General features: G+C 33.2%; 3 protein-coding genes across 7 annotated transcripts; 1 reads left to right on the plus strand and 2 right to left on the minus strand.

Annotated features, from left to right (window-relative positions):
* The first annotated feature begins 1,873 nt into the window (after positions 1–1,873).
* On the plus strand, positions 1,874–3,575 carry LOC115696831 (berberine bridge enzyme-like 22). Its single transcript, XM_030623715.2, has one exon. The coding sequence runs from the start codon at positions 1,956–1,958 to the stop codon at positions 3,573–3,575; it is 1,620 nt and encodes a 539-aa protein (XP_030479575.2). The 5' UTR covers positions 1,874–1,955.
* A 199-nt stretch (positions 3,576–3,774) lies between these two features.
* LOC115696829 (uncharacterized) lies at positions 3,775–11,313 on the minus strand. 2 transcript variants are annotated; one of them, XM_030623712.2, is made up of 9 exons: positions 11,121–11,313; positions 10,925–11,015; positions 10,709–10,814; positions 9,298–10,580; positions 7,086–8,650; positions 6,730–6,860; positions 5,924–6,630; positions 5,377–5,489; positions 3,775–4,809 (listed from the first exon to the last, which is right to left on the minus strand). In XM_030623712.2, the coding sequence occupies exons 2-9, from the start codon at positions 10,976–10,978 to the stop codon at positions 4,503–4,505; spliced, it is 4,266 nt and encodes a 1,421-aa protein (XP_030479572.1). In that variant the 5' UTR covers positions 10,979–11,015; positions 11,121–11,313; the 3' UTR covers positions 3,775–4,502. The 2 variants fall into 2 exon arrangements, with proteins under 2 accessions (XP_030479572.1, XP_030479571.1); XM_030623711.2 differs by having other exon boundaries at positions 10,925–11,030.
* Positions 11,314–19,719: 8,406 nt separating this feature from the next.
* LOC115697693 (dihydroceramide fatty acyl 2-hydroxylase FAH2) lies at positions 19,720–23,013 on the minus strand. Of its 4 annotated transcripts, none has more exons than XM_030624788.2 (7): positions 22,626–23,013; positions 21,620–21,693; positions 21,260–21,352; positions 20,938–21,134; positions 20,738–20,843; positions 20,310–20,456; positions 19,720–20,193 (listed from the first exon to the last, which is right to left on the minus strand). In XM_030624788.2, exons 2-7 carry the CDS (start codon positions 21,668–21,670, stop codon positions 20,074–20,076), a joined length of 714 nt encoding a protein of 237 aa, XP_030480648.1. In that variant the 5' UTR covers positions 21,671–21,693; positions 22,626–23,013; the 3' UTR covers positions 19,720–20,073. The 4 variants fall into 4 exon arrangements, with proteins under 4 accessions (XP_030480648.1, XP_030480646.1, XP_030480647.1 ...); XM_030624786.2 differs by having other exon boundaries at positions 21,620–21,696; positions 22,626–23,009; XM_030624787.2 differs by lacking the exon at positions 22,626–23,013 and adding an exon at positions 21,804–21,955 and having other exon boundaries at positions 21,620–21,696.
* Between the last annotated feature and the right edge of the window lie 159 nt (positions 23,014–23,172).

A 23,172-nucleotide genomic window follows, 5' to 3' on the forward strand; every position in this document is an offset into this window, starting at 1 on the left:
TGAATAGTTCATTTATGATATAATTATATCATGACTATTAGTAAGAATTAAAATGTTAAAATAATTTAGTAAAATAAAATAGTTATTAAATCAATTAAAAAATACATTTTTTGAAAAAAAAAAATATATATATATATATATATAGGACATTTTCAAAAGAGATTTTTGCGATTAAACTCTCTCAACTATCACTCTACTTACACTTAACTCTCTAAGCTCAAATTTTGACTACTTAATTGTTTGCAAATTTAAGGTGTCATCCACTTTCTACAGTTAACTGCTAACATTGACAGCTTATGTGTATATTCTTATACACATGACACGTTTATATTGGTTCACCTAATATTATTATTTTAGAAATATAGAAAAAATATTTCAAATTTTATAATATTTTATTTTTTATTTTTATAATTTTCTTTAATTTTAAATGAATTTTGAAAATAATTTTTAAATAATAATATTTTGTATACTAATAAATGTGTCACGTGTACAAGAGTATGCACATAAGCAATTTATGGTGACAGTTAATCGGATGACACCTTAAATTTACTATTGGTTCAGTAGTTTGGAGGGTTTTACTGCAAAAATTTGAGCTTGAAAAGTTAAATGCAAGTGAAATTATAGTTGAGAGGGTTTAGCCGCTAAAAACTTTTCAAAATGAGCAAATAAAAATTATGCAAAAAAGAGCTCATCAACAATACGAAGTTTCTCAAGAATATCAAGATTCTCACAATAATTTAAGTTGATATAACCAATATTTTGATATTCTTCAAGGTTAAGATCCTCAAGTGATCAATTTGATTATTAAATTATTATTTTACTTAATGTTTATTTTATTTAATATTAAGTTATTATTATTTTGTAATTTCAATTAATTGTTATTTTTGTGATAAATTTAATTTAAAGAGATTGTTTTTTAAAATAAAATAAAATAAGGGTTAGAATGCCTAAAAAAAATACTAAATTGGTGTAAATTCAAAATCTAACACCATTAATAGTATAAAATTAAGTGCATAATTTAGTGTATCATTGGAATAAAATAGTATGAATATTTCATACTATAACTTGATAAAATAGTGCATTATTGGAGATACTCTAAAGATTAGTTGATTAATAAAGTAATTTTTTCTTAATAAATAAATAATTGATCCAATGCACTCAATTTACATTATCATAGATTCAATTGGATCTAATATGTTATGAAATGTGCACTTACTTGGATCGAATTAGATAAATATTATTCCTACTATATATTTATATTTTGAAATTAATAATTTTAACTCTTGTAAAATAATTTCCGATACTTTTTAGAGGGTTGGTTAATTTATTTATTTTTTAAGTTGGCCAAATTTTTGTTAATATTGATGAGTTACTGCAACAGCTCAAATATAGTTCTACTTGTTTTTTTGGATAAAAAATATTGTTCTACTAGGAGCCAGAATGAACTACAAACTATTTTGATTAGAATACGACAATCAGAGTTTAAATAGGACACAATAGAGGCTAATGATATTGATGAGTGAACGTACAAAAAGTTTATTAACCCTTTTATTAACTTATTATTAAGCAACCAAACTTGGACATATGGAAACGTACGTGGTATTGTTAATGCTACGTGTCATGCATATAACTGACGTGTAAATAACACCTCAAATATCTAAATTCATCGTGGATTCTTTCCAAGATCTTAAACTAAGCAATTTGATAGATAATTATACATAGTCTTATTAGTTAAACTGAGATATAAAAAAGACAAATTTCTTTTGATAGATACTCTTGCTCATCATCCTGTTCATGGGAAATATCGCTTCCTTAAATTATTTTTGTATGTACAAAATGCTTTTAAAACTAATAGAAGTAACAATGCCGACTTAAGAATCTTTCTACTAAATATTCCATTTCACCAACATGTACAAATTAATAATCTTCAAAGTTGATATATAACCTTCTCATTCATGTATAATTATAAACTGGCAAAGATGAAGAGCCTCACTCCACTGATTTCTTTGCTTTTTCTATCAATAATCTTTTTCTCGGACGCAAATTGTAATAATCATGTTAAAGAAAATTTCTTTCTTTGTATGTCAACCCAATTCAAATCCTTTACCCAAAGTTTCAAAATCATGTACACAAAAGACTCTCCTCTATACCAACCACTCTTAGAATCTTCTCAACAGAACCCAAGATGGTCAAACTCCACAGCCCTTAAGCCTCTTCTAATTATCACTCCTTTCCACGAGTCTGAAATCCAAGCAGCTGTTGTGTGCAGCCAAAAAAATGGTTTGCAAGTCAGAATTCGTAGTGGTGGTCATGACTATGAAGGACTGTCCTATCTATCCAAAACCCCTTTCATAATCATTGATCTTATTAACCTAAGATCCATTGATGTGAATCTTGAAGATGAAACAGCTTGGGTTCAGTCAGGGGCAACTTTGGGGGAGCTTTACTATGCTATTGCCAAGGAAAGTGAAATCCATGGATTCCCAGCTGGGATATGTCCAAGTGTAGGTCTTGGGGGGCACCTTAGTGGAGGTGGTTTAGGTACATTGGTGAGAAAATTTGGGTTGGCAGCTGATAATGTCTTGGATGCTTATTTAGTTGACTCAAATGGGAAACTTCTAGATAGAAAAAGTATGGGAGAGGACTTATTTTGGGCCATTAGAGGAGGTGGGGGAGGGAGTTTTGGGATTGTTCTTTCTTGGAAAATCAAGTTGGTTAAAATACCACCTATAGTGACTGGCTTTACAGTTACCAAAACTCTCTCACAGGGTGCCACTTGGCTTGTCTATAGGTGGCAGTCCATTGTTGACCAATTGCCTGATGATCTTTTCATCAGAATCATTATCCAAAATGTGGGGAATGGGGATCAGAAAACAATCCAAACTTCTTTCAACTCACTGTTTCTTGGAAGAATGGATGAACTGATTCCTTTGATGAATGAGAGGTTTCCTGAGTTGGGTTTAAAGGCCCAAGATTGTATTGAGATGGACTGGATCCAATCAGTCATGTACTTTGCTGGGTACCAAAAAGATCAACCAATAGAGCTTTTACTTGATAGGAAGACTCTTTATAAAAGCTCTTTCAAGGGAAAATCTGACTTTGTGAAACAACCTATACCTGAATCTGGATTGAAAGGGATTTGGGAAAGGCTTTTGGAAGAAGATCAGTTTGTATGCATGATAATGGACCCTTTTGGGGGAAAGATGAATGAGATTCCTGATTCAGAAACTCCATTCCCTCACAGGAAGGGAAATATGTACAATATACAGTACTTAGTGAAATGGAATGAGGATGGAACTAACGTGTCAAACAAACATGTAAGATGGATTAGAATGCTCTATAGGTATATGCGGCCATACGTTTCAAACTCTCCTAGGGCTGCCTATATTAACTATAGAGACCTTGATTTGGGGACAAATAGATTGGGAAAGACAAGCTTTGAAGAAGCAAGTGTTTGGGGTACAAAGTACTTCAAGGGTAACTTCAAGAGACTAGTTCAAGTGAAGAACAAGGTCGATCCTGACAACTTCTTCAGAAATGAACAGAGTATTCCACCTCTACTAGATTTAATATGATGTGATATACCTGCAAAAAAGTTAAGTAGGAAAAAGAAAATGGTTTTTATGTATGGATTTCATGGAAACTAGTTAGTTTTATATCTTTTGCTAAGAAAGAAAGAAGTATCATCTTATAGTCCTGTACTGGACCTTGTTACCGTAATTGCAAGTCCATTAGCCGAAAAGGAAAACATGGCAAAAAATATACAAGTCCAACTTTTTACACAATGAACTACAAACCTGCATTACTCTCAGCTTTTCAACATCCTCAAAATGCAAATAAAAGGGAAAAGGAAAATTAACAGGGCATACCACCAAATAAGCTCTACACATAAAATGGTCTTAAGGTTAGATAAACATACAGGTAATACAGCACTGCCTATCCGAGCTCATCACTTTGAAATTTATCTAAACATCTGTTGAGCCAATAGAAAATGATTATAGCCGGAGACATGATGGTCTTCAGGCTTTCCTGCTGCTGACGATGCCAGTCTGATTTCAGACAATACTAGAATCAACAATAATCAAGTCCACAAACATAGAACAGAACCCAAATATTGAAATTGTGTTTCAATCATTGTCGACACACCTTCAGATACTGAATTAGTCTATACTACGCAGCTGAGATCTACAATATAGAATCCACCAAATGCTTCCCTAATAATAGAACAGTATGGAACTAACTTACAAAAATGGGAAACAAATTGAGCCAGCACTTTTGCAATCCTCAGTAATTAGAGTCAACATTTACAGGTCCCATATTTAAATGGGAAATTAAAGAGAGAAAGAAAAATAGATTGAATCCCCAGAGCTGTCTAAAATTTCCTCAAGTTCTTCAATATCTATGTGCTATCAAATGGTGAAAATTGACTGTTGTTCCCATGATTAATTAACTTGAATACTGATGTTTTTGCTAATTTGGCTTTCACAACACCATGTATACGACTACTTATTTACACCACTAGTCTGTAAAATGCTGAAAGACAAATCTTGTTGCCTCCTGCTTAGTAAAAAGAACCATTTTCTAATCATATCAACCAGGATGGACTCACTTGCAGTGCCCGAAAACTTTTCCTTGGTTTCGATGATTGTCTTGAAATCTATAGAGAGAATGCCTAATGCAGCAGTAACTGTTGCAATTTGAATAGGTAGACCTGCCATAATGCTGATGCCACCGCGGAAAAATGAGGACAAATCGCGTCTTAATTGATCAACTCCTTTATCTTCATATCCAGAAGCCTCCACGCCAAGTCTACAAAAGAACAGATGTTTTAGTATACCAAATAATTAAAATAATACTATCAAAGAATAAATGTACCCATCAACAAAGCACATTCAGAGTAAAACGAATCAAAACTAAACTCAATATGCAGTAGTACTGCACGACCACAATCATACTTTCAATATGCTCAGACAAGGACGTTTAATTAATAGATTAGATAAATGGTAAAAAAGTTTCAAAGTGATACATATGGTAACAATTGGAAATAGCAAAAAACAGCAAAGAAAAAAGGACGGAGAAATTTAAAATGCCAAATCATCTTATGGAAATTTAGGCAGATGATGTTAAGAAAAGTAACTCAAAAATTTTGTAAGAAAATAATTTTAGTGAGGTGAGCAAGGAAATGATGATGAAGCCTCCAGTCCTGTTACACATAATATGTGTGTGTATATATATAAATGTTTGTGTACAACAAATGAATAGGAAATGAAGTTTACATCAAAAAGCTTTCTAAGATCGAAGGGAGGGTAAAGGCTACAGAAAATATAGACATGATAAGTCATCAATGTTGATCAAAAATAAAATATGCAAACATACCTGCCAAGTTGACCAAGGAGAACAACTACTTCTGAAGTTGATTTCTTATAGACACATGATTCCAAAACTTTTACCAGCTGAGGCACTATTTTCAGACAAGTCCACTCCCAACCCTACAAAATAAGAGAAAAGCATAGAAAGTCAGAATTTTTAATAGTTAATGAATTAAATAAAAAAAATAGTCCAAACTCCTGTTCATTATGGTGTACATTCTTATAATGTTAGTCTTCATAAGGTGGTTGTTACTACAAGAAAATGTCAAGATAACTCGTAAAAGCACATCAAAAAGCTGCCACTCATGACTCATGAGATTAGTTAAGAATCTTGACAAAAGATGTGTTAATCCTTAAATCAGTTACTTTCAATAAATTTCCAGAGATTATTACCTTGATAAAACCAACTTCTCAATAATAAAAACTTAATATAGTTTCATGAAATTAAACATATTCTCAAAGTTGAAACAAAGTATCAATGCATTGACAAATTCCAGCAAAAGATGGCCAACATTAAACTTCAAAAAAAAAAAAAAGAGAAGAGCAAACCGTACCATGTGGTATGCTACTAGCTCCACCAAAGATAGAAGATCGTTGAGACTATATAAAGCCACATTGCTGAATGGGTCTGATTGGAAGTCAGACGTGTTATACTTAGTTTCCAACAAGTCATCAGCTTTGAGCTTCCCCAAAAGGAAAGATGTCACGGTATCGACAGACATAACATCTCCTGAAAATGGACATTTGACACATGGACAGATTGCAGATCGAGTATCAATCATAAGTGAATTGCAAGAATCAGAAGCATCGGAAGAACCTAGTCTCTCAATGTCCCTAACTAAAGACTTCAATACAGTCATCATCAGACTATAATCACTCAAACTGAAAAACTGATCTCCACCCAAATATGCAAATATATGAAGAATACTTAGTTTCAATGAATTGTTAAGTCTGCGGGCCCGTAAAATGCTGTAAGATGTTTCGCAGATAAAACCAATGCGATCAACTGCTGCACAAATTGATGCCAGTATGATGCTCCCTGCTATCAACAGTTCTGCTGATGCTGGTACAGGGAACAAAGATCTATCTGAGACATCAAGACTGCTCTGAACTCTTGAATCACACTTGACCGGAAATTCAAATGAGAGATCATCGTACACCTTAGCACACTCATCCATGAGAAAGTTCTCAATCAGACTAAACAGCTCATCTAAACAGCCTAGTTCTGCAAACAACCTTCTAACTTCCATATCAGACATCACTGCAAAAACAGCATAGAAAGTTAAACTTCAGAACTGTTGTGAAAAACCAAATCATGAATGAAAAAACAGCCAATGTGTATATAGCATGCAATTGCAACCTGAAATTACATGCCCGGCAAAAGAATCCAAGCAAGAGATCGATGCCCAATTTATGAAGTTTCCAAATTTACCAGAAGCAGTCACAGAAAAGTTAATCATCAGCAGGGAAAAGAGAGCGCAGACCTTCTCCCTACACCAATGAAGAAAAAAAAAGTTACTCAAGATTCCATCATTACAGATTAAATAAATAAATAATCAGACTAATTTTCCACGCATAAGAACACAAGTGAAATTATCCAGTGATGTGTGATAGATACCCAAGAATTTGAGAAGTGATTGAGTGAATAAGAAAAGAGAAAGGCAATTCATTAAATATATGTATACAACAAAATAAAATAAGAAAAAAAAAACTTACTTGGATGAAAGCTTTTCTTCAATTTTAAGGGCCAGCAGAATCTCACCCATCATCCATTCCGTTTTAGTAGCCACAGAGCATTGTCCTATGCAAGTTCTTATTGCATATTGTATCCTGGAGAAGCAGCTTCGATCCTGTATCTTAGAAAAAACAACACACCGTTCTAAAATATTTTTGGTAGCAGACCAAGATTCACCACCAAACTGAAACTTAGACTTCTCATCTTGTAAAATAGTCGGATTAGTACTTTCCACACCAAAGTTGCTACTCAAGCAACTAGGAGCTTTTCCAACTTCACTAGTATGCCAATCATTCCTAACCATGCCTATAGTACTAACATGGTTTTCATTGTTATGCCCCAAGGAACTAGTTGCAGTAGAAGAACCATCAGAACTTGTGTTATTGATACCAATTTCCATATCATTAGTATCAATTCTGCATGATGGTAACATCTTTTTTTCTTCATTTAAGCGTAAGGGTTCATTACCTAAGGTTTTTGTATTATCCACATTTACTGTGTCAGCAAGCTCTATATCAATTTCATGATGTATAGGGGATAGAGGCATCTCCATTGCTAATCTATAACATTCTTCATCAGCAGCACTGTCCAAGTTTAGTAGATTTATGTAATTACCATCAACTAGGTCCTCAAAACCCACCACAGCATCAAAATCACATTTAGCAGAATCACTTTTGCCTTCCCCCTTTGCTCCAAAAGTTGCCACCTGATCAATGCCAATTAGGGAGGTCTGTTTGCCGAAACTTGCATTTCCATGGACTTCAGTTTCAACTACAACTCTCTCCTTTTGCTCGTCAATATCACAAGCATGTTGCATTACCACTTTATCTTGAAAAGATGTTTTTCTCTTCTTGTTTTGCTTACCATGCTTACCATATGAGTTGCCATTGAAACTAGGAAGTAGTGATTTCTCTCCTCTGGAAGGACTGTCCGATTTCTTCTTAATAATACCATGCAAAACAGATAACTTCTCTTCTAATCGTAAATGCAGCTTCTTCTCCTCGAAGTATAAGTTTTCAATAGTTTCAACTGCTTCAAGCATTCTCTTCCTTTTCTTGCCGTGCACAATAACTCCTCCAACAGCAGCATTGCTAACAGAGCTTTTAACATTGTTTTCAGCAACAACAGCAAGATTTTCACCGGACTTAATTTTAGTAACTTCACCTGACAAGTCAGAAAGGATTGGTTGTGAATGCCCTTCAACCAATTTTGCAGACGTCGTAACAGAAAAGGAACTCTTATCCTGTGAGCCGACCAATTGTCCATCAGAAAAAGATGTTGTATTGGAATTTATAGCAGAACTCGTTAACATTGTTGTTGTAGAGCCTCCAAGCAGAGACTCCAATTTAGAATCAATACCTGCAATAGGTTCAACAAAATTTGCCCCAGGCACAGTAGACAAGTGTGCAGAGAGTGGTAAGGTTTGCTGGACAGTATTAGAGGGATCCACTGCTGGGCAGCTACTCTTGAAAGGCTCGTTTTGCTTTTGTAGGTAGATCTGAAAAGATTCTGAGCCTGACTTCAGTGCTTTTATGATGTTCCCAGTCTGCAGAGTGCAATTAAGTATCAATCAGTAAACAGGATCAAAATATTGTGGGGTTTTTAACAAAATTGATGAAAATATATTGCTAGATACAAAATATGCCAAAGGTGAGTAAACAAGTGGATTTACAGTGAAAAAGATAATTATGATAATAGAAGCACTGACAGCTTCCACAATATAAATGTGAGTGAAATACTGGAAAGATAAACAAGTTAATTATTAGATCAAAAATATGGGACCATTGCTTGCATCAATGGTCCAGTAGTATAATTTGAAAGATAAACAATTTAATTATTAGATTGAAACTAAAAAGCTTTTCTCCTATTCTTTTAATTTTCTTATGACAAATAAAATGAGAGACAGGATGTCTTAAACAACATATCAACAAATCCAGTCACTTGGTAACAGTGTAACATCAAACCTTATTGATAATTCAAAGTAAAATGTTTACTGTTTTACCATCAGAGAATAGGAAAAAGGTTTATCATCGATGCATGTGATTTTCGAGCAAAAACAAAGAAACAAACCCACATCTCATAGTTCTGTTTCAAGGACAAGCTGAAGTACATAAAGACCCAAACAAGTAAGGATACTCCAATTACTTAGGGAAAAAAATGAAATTACTCGAAATATAAATAGAGGAAACCAACCTTCTCTATGCTGTGTACACCTTTTGTACCTGAGAAAGATTTATGAAGCATGTCTAGGCGACATGAGAACTGATCAAAATCCAGCTTTATATGCCTTAATTCTTGTTGCAGGATACAGTTACGGCTTCTTTCCAGTTCCAATACTTGCTTAGCATGTTTTTTCTTCATTTTCTGAAACTTGAGTTGTTTTTTCAAAAAATTAAGTTCCCTACTTTCAGTCATTGAAACAGCAGATGGCGCAACTGATTTCCTACTGGAACGAAGCTCATGGATCTGTTTTTGTAATTCAAGGACCTTTTGTTTTTCTTCTTCTAACTGCTTACACAACTGATCAGCACGAGACTTTTCTTCCAGTGCTTTCTTTCGGTTCATTTCTGAAAGCTTTTTATGTTGTTCTGAATTCAACTTCTCCCTGTCAGCCCGTTCTTTCTCTCTAGATGCCTTCTGTTTCTCTGACTGAAACCTTTTGTTTGCTTCCTCAATCTTTGAAGAGAGCTCCAACACAAACTTTGATTCATGGGATCCTTTTACTACAGTCTTATCTTCAGTATTTATAGAAGCATCTAATTGGCCAACAGATGCCTTACATAAATTACTGGAAGACTTGAGTTCATGTATCTCTTTCTGTAATTCATCAATCTTTCTTTTACTCTCTTCCAATTGCCGAGATAAACCTTCAGCATAAATCTTTCCATCCAAAATCTTGCTTCTATTAGCTTCCACAAGCTTTCTTTGCTCCTCTGCCTTCGCCTTCTCTGAATCAGCCCGTTTTCTCTCCTTGGCCACCTTCTGTTTTTCTCCTTCAAGCTTTGTGTTTACCACTTCTAATCTCACTGCCTCCGAAACCAACTTTGACTTCATTTCATCAGCTTCCTTCCTCATAGCTTCTACCTGAAGCCTAAAATTCTCAGCTTTGTCTTTTTCCAACTTGGCAACATTCCTTTCCTTTTCAGCCTTCCTTCTTTCACCTTCCACAATTTTTTGTGCTTCAGAAGCTTTTTTCTTCTCCGCTTCAGCATTTTTCCTTACTGATTCTGCCTCTTTCCTTTCTTTTTCAACCACCTCCTTTAGTTTATTGATTTCCTTTTCCCCTACAGAAACACGAGCCCGAAGAATCTTCACCTCGCCATTTCCATCCCCAATTTCTTTAACCCCTTCCTTCTTAAGAGAAACAATCTCAGACCTCAATGTAGCCACTTCATTCTCCAGAACTAACCTAGCAGCAGACTCTTTCTCCTTCTCCCCTTTCTCAAAATCCGCCCTAGCCCGCTCTCTCTCACATGCTACAAGTATAAACCAAAATTATAAGTTTCAACCCTCGCTAACCATTTTTTCCTTAATTATAACATCGAAAGCCTAATTTTGACAAAAATTTAAAATTCAAAAATCTCAAACGTAAACAGATATTTACCTTTCTTACTCTCCGCTTGAATCTTATCAATCTGCTGCTCTAGAAGCTTCACAGCTTGACGAAGAGCATTCCGCTTCTCCTCTAGCTTGGAGTACTTGTTCTTCAACTGTAAAGAATAACCAAAGTGAGATTGAAAATGCAGCTAGAATAAACGCAAAAATATTCTAAAAAGAAATGTATGTACAGATATATGCTCAAATCAAATCGAAATTTTACCGATGCACAGCAAGAATTAGGAGTGTCGAGCTTCACTTGCACATCGGCCGCCATTGCTAGAGTTCCACGAGAGAAGAAAGAAACTATATCCCTATGAAAACGATTGCTGGATAAGAAAAGAAGTTCAAATCAAATAAATTTTCCAGAGTCAATTTCTCGGAAAGCAAACATATATACAGAATGATTCAGCACGTGCCATAATCGCGCAGGGCTTTTCTATGAGCAAGAGTAGGAACGCTTCATCTTCATGGCGCTTCCATGGTCCACAACATACGTATGAATGAATGAGAAAGGAGCTTGGAGGTCGAGCCTGGAACCGCCTTTATGTAGTCTTTTTGAAAAACAAACAACCAGTTGTCGCTCACAGTCGTTACACAAAAACAAAAACGCATGAGAGAGAGATAAACCCTACCAGATGGCTATCTTTTGGTTGGGTCGACCCGATCCGACTCGGATCTTTTGTGTAGTCAAGTCAAATCAGAATGGATATGGACATCCGATTCCGACAACCACAACTTCGGAGAGCCAAGTTAGTGGGTTGGGGGCCGTAGACCCGAGCCCATAAAATTGAATTGAATTAACAACATATTTGTCAAAAATTACATTTTTCTTTTTTTCTATAATATCCTAATTTAAATTAGTCTAAAATTAATTAACAAATTAATTTTCAATTTAAATAGATTTTTCTACTTAATTAAATATTAGAAAATATTGATTAGTTACTAAAAATTTATATTTAGAATATTTCATTAAACTAAGTGTGTTTTTCTAAATTAAATTTTAAAATAATTTAATAAAAATTTAATTCTATTTATTTCAAAATTAATTATGTTGCTAATTCAATTTTAATTAGGTTAAACTAGTATAATTAGCCTAATACAATTATTTAAATAAGACAAATGGGCATTCACAATTAGTGTTGTTCATGTGAGGGAGGACTGAGTTCAGTATGTCGTACCCAGTACTAATGGGCCTCTAACTCTCACACAAGGCCCAAATGAGAGAAATTTAACCTTAAATTAAATAATTATTATTCATTGAATAAGCTCAATACTAATTGGACCTAAATAAACTATCATTGGTGAAATTTTATTAGGAAATTTACATGGTATACTAACTTTTGTCATTTTTTTACAAAAATACTGTCAGGCGCTATTTTTTACTTTTTTACTGTGTTTTTTTATAAATTTCATACTGCAGTATACTGTGTTAAGTTTTCATACAAGCACTGAAATGGATTATGAGGTACCTGAAAGGTACTCTGGAAACTGGTATTGTGTTCAGTAAGGAGAACCAGTACAAGGAAGAAATCACTGGTTTTGTGGACTTAGATTTTGCAGCAAATCTAGACACTAGAAAGAGCCTAATGTAGGAATTTATTTTACCAGGATCTTAGATCTACTCACAAGTATGTTGTTTAACACCCTAAATATGAACTTTCTAAAACGATAATTAAACACATATAAAGTTAAGAAAACCTTACATTGGTTGCAGCGGAATAATGTCTCCTTCCATTCAGATCTCTAACCCTTGTATCCTTTCTGTCGCAGAGTATTATCAAGATCTGAGCCCGAATGTCCTTCTCTTTATGTGTGATCCTTCACAGTCTTCCAATCTATGATTGAGGTACCACTCGCTGTGTGTGGGCACTACTATATCACTAAGGTTTCGAAATTGAGAAGAGGAAAAGAGAGAGGGATAGGGTCGGCTATAGAGAGAGAGAAGTGGAAGGCTCAATTTTTCTGAAAAGGCAATCTCTGATTTTCTGACCAAAAGGCGTATAAAACTTGTTATTTGACTAAGCCACCACTTTCTATTTATAGGCAACTACTAGGTTTAGGTTAGCAATTATTTGGCATTAAAATAATGAAAATATCAACTAGAAATATCTGCTTAAGTGGCCGGCCACAGGTGTTATTGGGCCTCACTTGGATTTTGCAGTTTTCACAATTTTTATTTCTATTTTCTAAAAAACGTCAATTTTTCAATTCTAACCTTTTAAATGCCAAAACTAATTATTTAATAACTAAAATAGATTATTAAATAATATTTTCATTTAATTTAATTATTAATTAGACATATAGAGTCTCTTAATTGATAAATAAACCTAAAATCTCTTTTCTTTACTATTTCACCCCTGCTTAGTGAAAATTCATAAAATTAGACATAGTCTAACTTTAGAATTATAATTGATTAATTACAAATCAATTATTGAGTCTTACAAGCAGTATAGTCTCAACTAGAATGAGGACCATGGATCTATATGCTGAGCTTCCAATAAGTGAACCGAATTTACTAAGTAAATCCCTACTAATTAATTCCTCGTTGAATCCACTCTTAGAACTTAGAATTGCACTCTCAGACTTATATAGAGCATATTATATGTTCCACGATATAGATATGCTATCTCATTTAACCATTGTTATAATCTTATTGTGATCAAAGATCCTCTATATAGATGATTTACTCAAGACGAGATAATTTTACCGTTTTCACCCCTCAACGTATTTGGCCCCTTAAAACACTTAGCTACCTGTAAATGATGTTTAATGATCTAAGAATTAGTCACTTAAATAATAGCTCATCCATTTACTTCTATTTAGCTAAGCTCGAAGGGAATTATCACTTGACTTCTATACACCAGTAGAAGCTATAGATTCCATATTTATGTTCAGCACTCCCACTCAATCATACTATCATGTTTCCAAAATATACGTATCACCCTGACCCAAAAATAGGCTTAACTAATAAATCAAAGAACATGAATAGCACTCCTGAGTTGAGCCTAAGCATATCAGGATTTAGATTCTTCTAATCTTAAGATCAACTACTGATACTTGGAAAGATACAACGGTAAGTTTATACTATCTTAACTAAGTTGAATATCGGTCCAATCCAATGTATACTCCATACATTCGAAACTAGTATACTTTACCAATGTCCTGGAAAGAACATAACACTTACTCCAAGTGTAAGTACACATCATCGCTGATTATCACATCAGTGTAAATCCAAAACACTGATGAAACAGGGACTTAGTCTTTTGAATCATATAATCACAATCACACTCCACTGTGTTGACAATACTGTAATTGTGAATAAACATATGATCTGGACTTAACAGATTTTGTGTATAAACATAATAAACATATTAAACCATAAGCATGTAAAATTCATGCAAACATAAATCACTTCAAATTTCTTATATTGATAACTAATTAGATTGTAAAGGGTTTTATTTAGGGCACAAAACCCAACACCTAACAGGGTTTGTGTTCACTACTCTTGGGGGCTGCATCAGCTGGAAATCTAACCTACAAAAAGTAGTATCCTTGTCATCTACAGAAGTTGAATACATGGCTGCTACAGAAGCCATCAAGGAGGCTATATGGCTTAAGGGGTTGACAAAGGAGTTAGGTTTCAAATCTGAGGATATCACAGTTTATTGTGACAATCAAAGTGCTTCACATCTCATGAAAAATCCAATGTTTCATGAGAGGTCAAAGCACATTGATATCAAGTTACACGTCATAAGGGATATTGTGTCATCAAAGAAGGTGCAAGTGAAGAAAATAAACACACATGATAACCATGCAGGTATTTTCACTAAAAGTGTAACTAGAGACTGTTGGAATATATATTTTACCAAGATCTAGATTTACTAACAAGTATATTTTTTTAACATCTTAAACATGAACTTTTAAAATGATATAAAATAATCACATAAAAGGTATGAGAAACCTTACATTGGTTGCAGCGGAAATAAATGACTCATTCCGCTCAAATCTCTAACCCTTGTATCCTTTCTGTAGCAGAGTATCACCAAGATCTGAGCCCGAAACTCCTTCTTTGTGTTTGGATTCTTCACAGTCTTACACACTATGATTGAGGACTTATTTGATATGTGTGGGCATGCACTCAATCACTAAGGCTTGAAATTGTTTGTGAAGAGAGGCTATAGTATTTCAAAATAGAAGAAGAAGAAGAAGAAGAAGGAAGAGGTCTCATCAACCTAGAGAGAAAACTAGGTTTTTAGCTTAAGAGGCATTAGTTGGATAATGAGATCATAGCCTTCCTTTTATGCTATTTTCTACTAGGGTTAGGGTTGAATTATTTGGAATAAAAAATTGATAAAAATAGAGTGAAAAACCCATCTAGTGGTCGGCCACATAGTGGGCCCTACACTAGTTTAGTTTTTGTCATTTTTCTCAACTATTTTATCTATTTTTCACAAAAACCACTTTTGTACTTTCAACCCTATAAATGCCAAAATTATTTATTTAATAATTAAAATAATTATAAAATAAAATTGTCATTTATAATATTTATTAATTAGACTCCATAAAGTCTCTTAATTAACAAATAAATCCTAAAATACTATTTCTTCACAATCAAGCCATATCTTAGTGAACAATTCATAAACTAGACATACTCTAATTTTAGAATTATAATTGATTAACTAAAATTAATTAACTGAGTCTTACAAGCAATTTGTCTCAACTAGTATGGGGACCATAGGCCTACATAATTGAGCTTCCAATAAGCAGATCTAGAATTTACCAAGTAAATCCACTAACTTATTAATTTCTCATTACATCCACCATAAAACTTGGAATTGCACTATCAGTTACATAAAACGCTCTATATATAGATACGTTATTAATTATCCATTGTTATAATCCCAATTATTAATGATTCTCTATAGATGATCTACATTGCATAGGGATTAATTTGCCGTTTCACCCTTCAATGTATTTTATCCTTAAAACACTTAGCCACCTATAAATGATATTTCAGTGAACTAATATAATCATTGAAATGAGTACTCAACCATTTATCTCTGTTTAGCCAAGCTCGAAGGAAATTATCGTTTCACTTCTATGTCTAGATAGAAGTTATAGATTCCATATCTATGATTAGCGCTCCCACTCAATCGTACTACCATGTTCCCAAAATGTACGTATCACCCATACCAAAAGGTAGGCTTAACTAACAAATCAAAGAACACAAATAACACTCTTGAGATCGAACCTAACCATGTCAGGAATAAGATCATTTGATCTAGGATCAACTAGGTGATATTGAATTGAATAGATATTACGATAAATTTATCATATCTAATCCAAGTTCAATATCGATCCCTTCCAATGCATACTCCATGCATCCAACCCAAGCTTTACTTTAACCAATGCCCTGGAAAGGACATAACACTTATCCAATGTGCAGGTAAACTATGTTATAGATTATCATATCAGTTAAACCCTATGTACTGATAAATCTAGAAATACATTTAATCACATATCCTTGCTTACTTTCCACTGTGTTGATGACACAATAAAAGAGAATATCAATGTGATAAGGATTTGGATGAATTTCTAAATCAAATAAACATATAAATGATCATATGAACCAAATGATATACTAAATAAGTAATGAAAATAATTCTATTTCTTAATTGATAATTGAATGAAAAAGATTACATTGAAATAGAGTTTTATTTTGGGCACAAAGAGATAAGTTTAGGCACTGTCTAAACTTGTTGAGCATTCAGGACATTTAATGTCCTCACCTATTTCTTTTGGATCAGAGATTAAGTGAGTCTAATCAGGTGGAATTGTTGGGATTAAACTCACTTAACCTCTCAAGTCAGTATGTTCATCTATTTGCTCATCAGATGAATCTGAAGAAAGCTGCTGCAATTTATAACAGTTGTTTTTAATACCAACTTAAAGGGGACCCACCAGCAACTATATATAGGGGTTATTTCAGAGTTATGAGTTGAGAGTTCTGATCTCTAATCTCCAAAGCTCATACTTTAGATTCAATTTAGAGAGAGAGAGAGAGTTCAAGATCATAGCGAGTGTGTGTAAAGGGATGTAAAAAGGGAGTATCACTCTTGAAGTGATGTCCCTCAATGTGAGGCATTTCTTTGTAATTACTTACTGTGTTGAGTTGTAATCTTGGACTCATTCTATTGTGTATACTGACTATTCCTATTCAATAAAGATCCACTATTCATCTATTATTGAGTTAAGTTTTCTTTGTCTTATTTCAATTAAGTTCAAGTTTTGGTTTTGTGATTGGTTTGAGTTTTGATTTGTATTTCTTGGACATTGTTACTATTGTCACAACTTATTTTGAGGGTGAGGATTCACCACACATTGATAAGATTAAAGACACTATCGCTTATTGGCCAGGCACACAAAAATGTTATGAAAAATTTGAGGAAAATGCTCATCATCTTGGAGTGACATGTACTAAAAAGTTGTCTCTTGAGTGTGTTACAAGATGGAATTCAACATACTTAATGATGAAGACAATTTTATTGTACAAAACAATGTTTGAGCGAGTAAAGCTTCGTGATCGGCCAAAGTATAAATGTTTGTCATCAGAAGATGATTAGATTAGAGCTCAAAAGTTTTTGAAAGGCTGAAAGTTTTTCATGAGGTGACAAAGTTGTTTTCTAAAACTAAGTACCCTACTGTCAATCTGTTATTCCTAGAGATGTGTAAAATTAAGAGGAAATTGAAGAGGGAATGACATTAAATGAGTTATTTATTAAGGATATGGCAACTCAAATGATGTTTAAGTTTCAAAAGTATTGGGAAGAGATTCGTGAAATTATGACTATTGCAATGGTTTTAGATCTTAATATATAAGTTTTTGTTGCTCCAATTTTATTTTCCTTAACTGTATGGGTGATAAATTGGTTGTTGAAATTAAAAAGGTGTGCAAGCTTTGTAATGATTAATCTAATGAATACAAATATAAATGTCCTACTTTGAGTGAAAGCAATTCACAAGTAGATAATGCGTCATCATCTTTTTCAACACATGATCATCTATCTAACTATGACTTATATGTTTGAGCTTCATTTGGTCCGATGAATAAAAAGTCAAAATTAGATCTCTATTTAGATGACCAATACCCAGAACTGATGAATTTTTATATATATGCAATTATTAAAATACAACAGGATCCAAATATCCTGTGTTGAACATGATTGCCAAAGACATATTTGCTGTGTCGATTAGTACTATTACTTCAGAGTCCTCTTCAGCACTGACGATAGACATGTGACTCCACATCGAGGGAGACTTCATCCTACTACTTTGGAGGCATTGGTATGTACTCAAAATTGGTTGAGGATACAAACAAGGTATGTTTATTTATCTCTTATTATATAATATTTTTTTACCATGTTTATTAATTAATAATACTTTGTTATATTATTTTGATAATTTTTATTATTTTTTTATAGGCACAACAACTAAGTTAATCACTGTAAATGATCAAGATAATGATGTAGATCCGAATATGATAATTATTTTTATTTTTAAAATTTATTAATTAAATTATATTTTTATTATTGACACATTTGTTCTTTTGTAGGAACCGTACACAGCAAACCGTGATCATATAAAAAGTTTATAGTTAATTTCATGTATTTTTTTAGGAGATTTATTTCATGTAATCATCATACTACATTAATACTGACGATAATATTAGTGATGATTTTAAAAATTGAGGAGTGCTACCGTCAACCTCCTATTACAACGTCTTAGTCAATCTCCGTGTCCAAAAACATATGTTAGATTTTTTTTTTTTCAATTTTTTTCATGGCGATGTTCGTTATGCTTACAACACTATCCCTGTAAATTTTTGAAAAATTTTGAGTAGTTTACAGTGCCGAAAATACATTTAAAGTTTTTTGAACACGCATGATAAACTAGAATATCAGGACTCTATTTTCAGCACTGTAAACTATTTAGATTTTTTTAAAAAAAATTTACAGGAATGATGCTGTAACTATAACGAATACCTCTATAAAAAAAATTGAAAAAAAAATATTCAAGTATGTAATTTCGAGTGTGGAGGTTGTAATTAGCACTCTTAAATGTAGTATTTTTTTTTTCTAAAGCAAAATTACTTTTTTTAGTGTGATAAGAATTGATATTCTCTTTCCTGTTTATTGACTTTGGCAAACAAAAGAAAAATAAATTGATAATGCCAAGATTGAGAACTTGTTGCAATGACTTATTTGTGAATAAAATGATAATTTCATTAAAAGTGGCAACAATCAAGGATGAAATGATTATTTGAGTGTGTTAAGAACACAAAATTAACAATTTGTCTTTTGTCTTTTATGATGCATTATTAGCTCCTAATAAAATAGATGTGAAAAAAAAATTATAAACTTGGATATAAAATTCTTTAAAAGAAAAAGACAAAAAAAAAATAAGTCTAATCTGATCAAACTCGATCTGAATAAGTCAAGTTAAATCTAAGACAGAACAGATCAATACATAATACAAATGAGGTCGGATCATAGTCAACCCAATCGATTTACACTCCTACTAATGACATTTCTATCTATAGGTTGCTTCATTTATTAAAAAAAAAATGGCAAAAATTGTTTTGTTAGCATTTTAGTATTAACTATAAATAAACACAATGTTTAAGTTATTTAGCCCTAAATTTACAACTGGCAGGCACTTGATAAAGGGAAGAAAAAGCAAGGTAAAAAGTTGAGATATTTTTAGCTTCAATTTTCCTTTTTTTTTTTTTTTTTTTGTAAAAATAGTAATAACATCAAATCTTCGATAATATCTTGAAGTTCTATTTAAAAGAAAAAAAAAAAGTCTTCTTAGTTTTGCTTAATCCTGTTGATCTAAAATTAAACTCTATCTAGCATGAATCGCATGATTATTTTACTTGGTGATTCCCACGACAGGTCAATACACTTACAATACTTTTGGTTTTTTCTTGTAACAAAAAAAAGGAAACTACATACATACAAAACAAAGTCCAAATAATTGAAGAGACAAAGTACAAAGGGACCAAGTTTGACAGAAAATATACATAGCCAAGTAAAGAGAATTTTCCTCCATAAACAAAGCAATAGCTAAGAAAATGTAACTGATTTATACATACATTTGACCTTCTAGAACAAAGAGACAAAATTGAAACTTCACCACCAACATATCCATAAAAAGACAATCCCGAATTCACCATCTTAAACTAGAAGAGAAAAAAAAAAAAGAAAAGATCATAGCATAATAGAATAAAGAATGTTTATGAAGGAAAATAAGCATAATAACCATCAATTATGAGAGAGATGCTATTCTCCTTGCCAATGAAATTATTTTTTATCTACTTTTCTCAGCTGCTTTTGTCTTTGGAAGTGTTCCAAACACTCTGTCCCATACAGATGAAGTTATGCCGAAACCCTTGTTCTGAATACGGAAGTGATGATTCAAGTGGTATTTCTGAGAGGGAAGAAAAACAGAACATGTTTACATATGAAATAGTATTATATGCTATACTAGTTTCTAAATAGTGATTAGGACTAAATTTGCCATTCCGAAATGTTTGATTTTCTCACCTTAAGATGTCGAAGCGAGTCCTTTGATGGCTGGCCATGGTGAAGGTAGTAATGGGTAACATCATAAATCACATAACCCAATAAACCACCACCAAACAAAGCAGGAGTAGTAGAAGGTGTAGCAAAAAGCTTAACCATGTTCCAGAACTGCCAGGATAAGAATGTAAATTTTGATTTTGATTTCCCATGTTACAATCAAATTCTATATGAGCTCTATAAGTGGAATGATATCCTAATGATATTCCTAGTAATTAAGTACCACAACCATTTGTAACAGAACCCATGGTGCTTTGTCACTTTAAATTAATAAGAAAAATCTATCCAAATTTAAAGAAATAAAATTCATAAAGAACTGTTCCTTTCTAGCCACAAGAAAAGGCACCAGATTCAGAAACAAAAGATGAAGAAACAAGGGGATAAATACATACTGGCGTCAACAGAACAGCAGTCGCAGCTGGAGGAAAAACAAGACGCAACCCATCCATGGGATGCTTATGATGACAGCCATGGAGAAGATAATGTACAGTGTTTCCCCTGTATGCAATCATGACAAAAGTTGGTACATCGAAAACAGTTTCAAAATCAAACAAATAAACTTGAGCATAGAGAAAAGGAGAGCATCACTAACCAGTAGCTCTTTGTTTCGATGTGGAAAAGGAAACGATGCAATGTGTATTCAAGCAACGTCCATATGAATATACCTAATCCCACCATGAGAGCTATCTCAGGAAATGTGTGGCCCATTAGTACGGATTTGGAGATGAAATAGCAGACAACTGGGAGCCAGATAAGAGGAATTACCCACCAGGCCGTCTTTGTCAAGAACTATAATACGAAGAAATGGTCAGAATACACTCTCAAACAATGGATGAATTTAGCCAGCCAGATAAGAGGAATATCATAAATACTACTATGTTCAAACAGTGATAACAGCGATATATAGTACCTACCTCCCAGAAATCACTTTCGAAAAACCGAGGACCTTCCTTGGTCGGAATAGGCTGGTGCACCCATTCTTGATAAGCATCTCCAAGATGACCAACCTATGAGAAAAGTTGGTGCAATTTAATTACAGTAAATTAGCCAGAAGATAGTTTCTGGGACTAATCTGTATCCATACAGATTGAAATAGGTAAAGACATTCAAGAGGATGAGAGATATAAGAGTGTTCATAGTTATACTAATAATGACAAATAAGAAAAAACCCTTATATCTAAAGGCATACTGCTGAAATAATTACACATAAAAACCGTTTTTTGCAACCTATTTTGTTCGGAAATTAATGTAAATAAATGTCAATGTGACATTACCTGAAATACAAGAGGTTTATTCAAATCAACGGTAAACTCCTGAGCAACCATGTTTATATATAGGATCTACAGTCCTGCTGAAAAAGAAAAACAAAATGGATGAGAAAATTATAAACAATAATAATAACTTTAGAACTACAATGTTTTAACAAGTATTAGGCTTGTTAATGCTGAAAACTCATACTTGTTAAAGCATTATCTTAATAATATCTTCTTCTTTCCACACACAAAAACATAATTTTACATGTAAATCATGAATTTAATTAAATAAACAGAAAAGTCTCATGTTAGAGGAGAAAACCCAATATATATTTATACACACGCACGTCTATAAAACATATAGATATCCATTGTATATTTGTACTCATTAATGTTGCTTCTAAGAGAAGGAATTAAAAAAGTCTACTACGCAATTGGGTTCTGGATTCTAGTTCCACTAAGAGACTTTTTTATACGTAATTGGACCCACATGAAAAGGAAATCCAAAAATATCAGCCATTATCAAATCGACCACCGACCGGGAAATTCAGCATAATCACATAAAAATGCTTATAACCATTACTTTATGGCTATCAAATTTCAACAAGTAAAGGGAGAAGACAATAAAAAACAGAAAGAAATACAAAAACTTATATAAAAAGAAAAGAAAAAAAAATGAACGAATGAAAGAAAAGAATATTCTGAAAAATGGCATCATTAGATCTTTAAGGGTTTTAATAAACAACATAATAAAAATACTATTTGAAAGCGACCATTTTGCTAGATAACGCAAACTTTCATGGGATGAAATTATTCTAAGCAAATATCTTTTTTACCCGAACAAAAAAAATTCGCATCAACCAAGCAAATCCCACCTCAAAAAACCAAAAGTAATATCCAAACAAAACACACACACACATCCATAATTTTCAAGAAAAGAGAATCATAAACAAGTATAACCCCAGATCTGGGAATGAAACAATGAGCGTTCAAGACTCAAAAGCAGGAAGAGGAACAAAGAACTAACCCGACAAAAATGCGGGTATCCAACAAATGACTTTTTCTTTTCTATCTCCAAAACGAAATTTCTCCTTCTAGACAAATTAGGAAGCTAGCGCCAGCAATGAGAAAAGGGAAGGGTCTGACTTCAGCGTTTAGCGGTCTACGGCTTCGGTGTTGGGCTCTATGAGAAAGAGCAGTGGCAGTGGTGGAGGAGAATGAGAGACCCTCTCTCTCTCTTTCTCTCTCTAAAACTCTCCTTGTCACATTCTTTTTTCTGAATCTCTGTAGCAAACGACAATATAAGGTCACAGAGAAATCTGGACCGTTGATTGTTGTATGGGCACAAAAGAATCAACCAGCAGATCCTCGCGTTGGATTCTCTGGATGATGCCAGACTGGCCTTCTTTGATCACAGCTAGTCAAAAACCGACGTGGGGTTTTATACCCTGCGTCACCATTACTAAGAAAAGACAAACCGTTAGTGACGTGGCAATATATGATTAGATAAATTTTCAAAAGACATTGGGGAGCGAGAGAGAGAGTTTCTTCGTTGCGTTTGCGTGTAGATAGGA

This window comes from Cannabis sativa, chromosome 7, assembly GCF_029168945.1.
Source record: "Cannabis sativa cultivar Pink pepper isolate KNU-18-1 chromosome 7, ASM2916894v1, whole genome shotgun sequence".
Lineage (NCBI taxonomy): Eukaryota > Viridiplantae > Streptophyta > Magnoliopsida > Rosales > Cannabaceae > Cannabis > Cannabis sativa.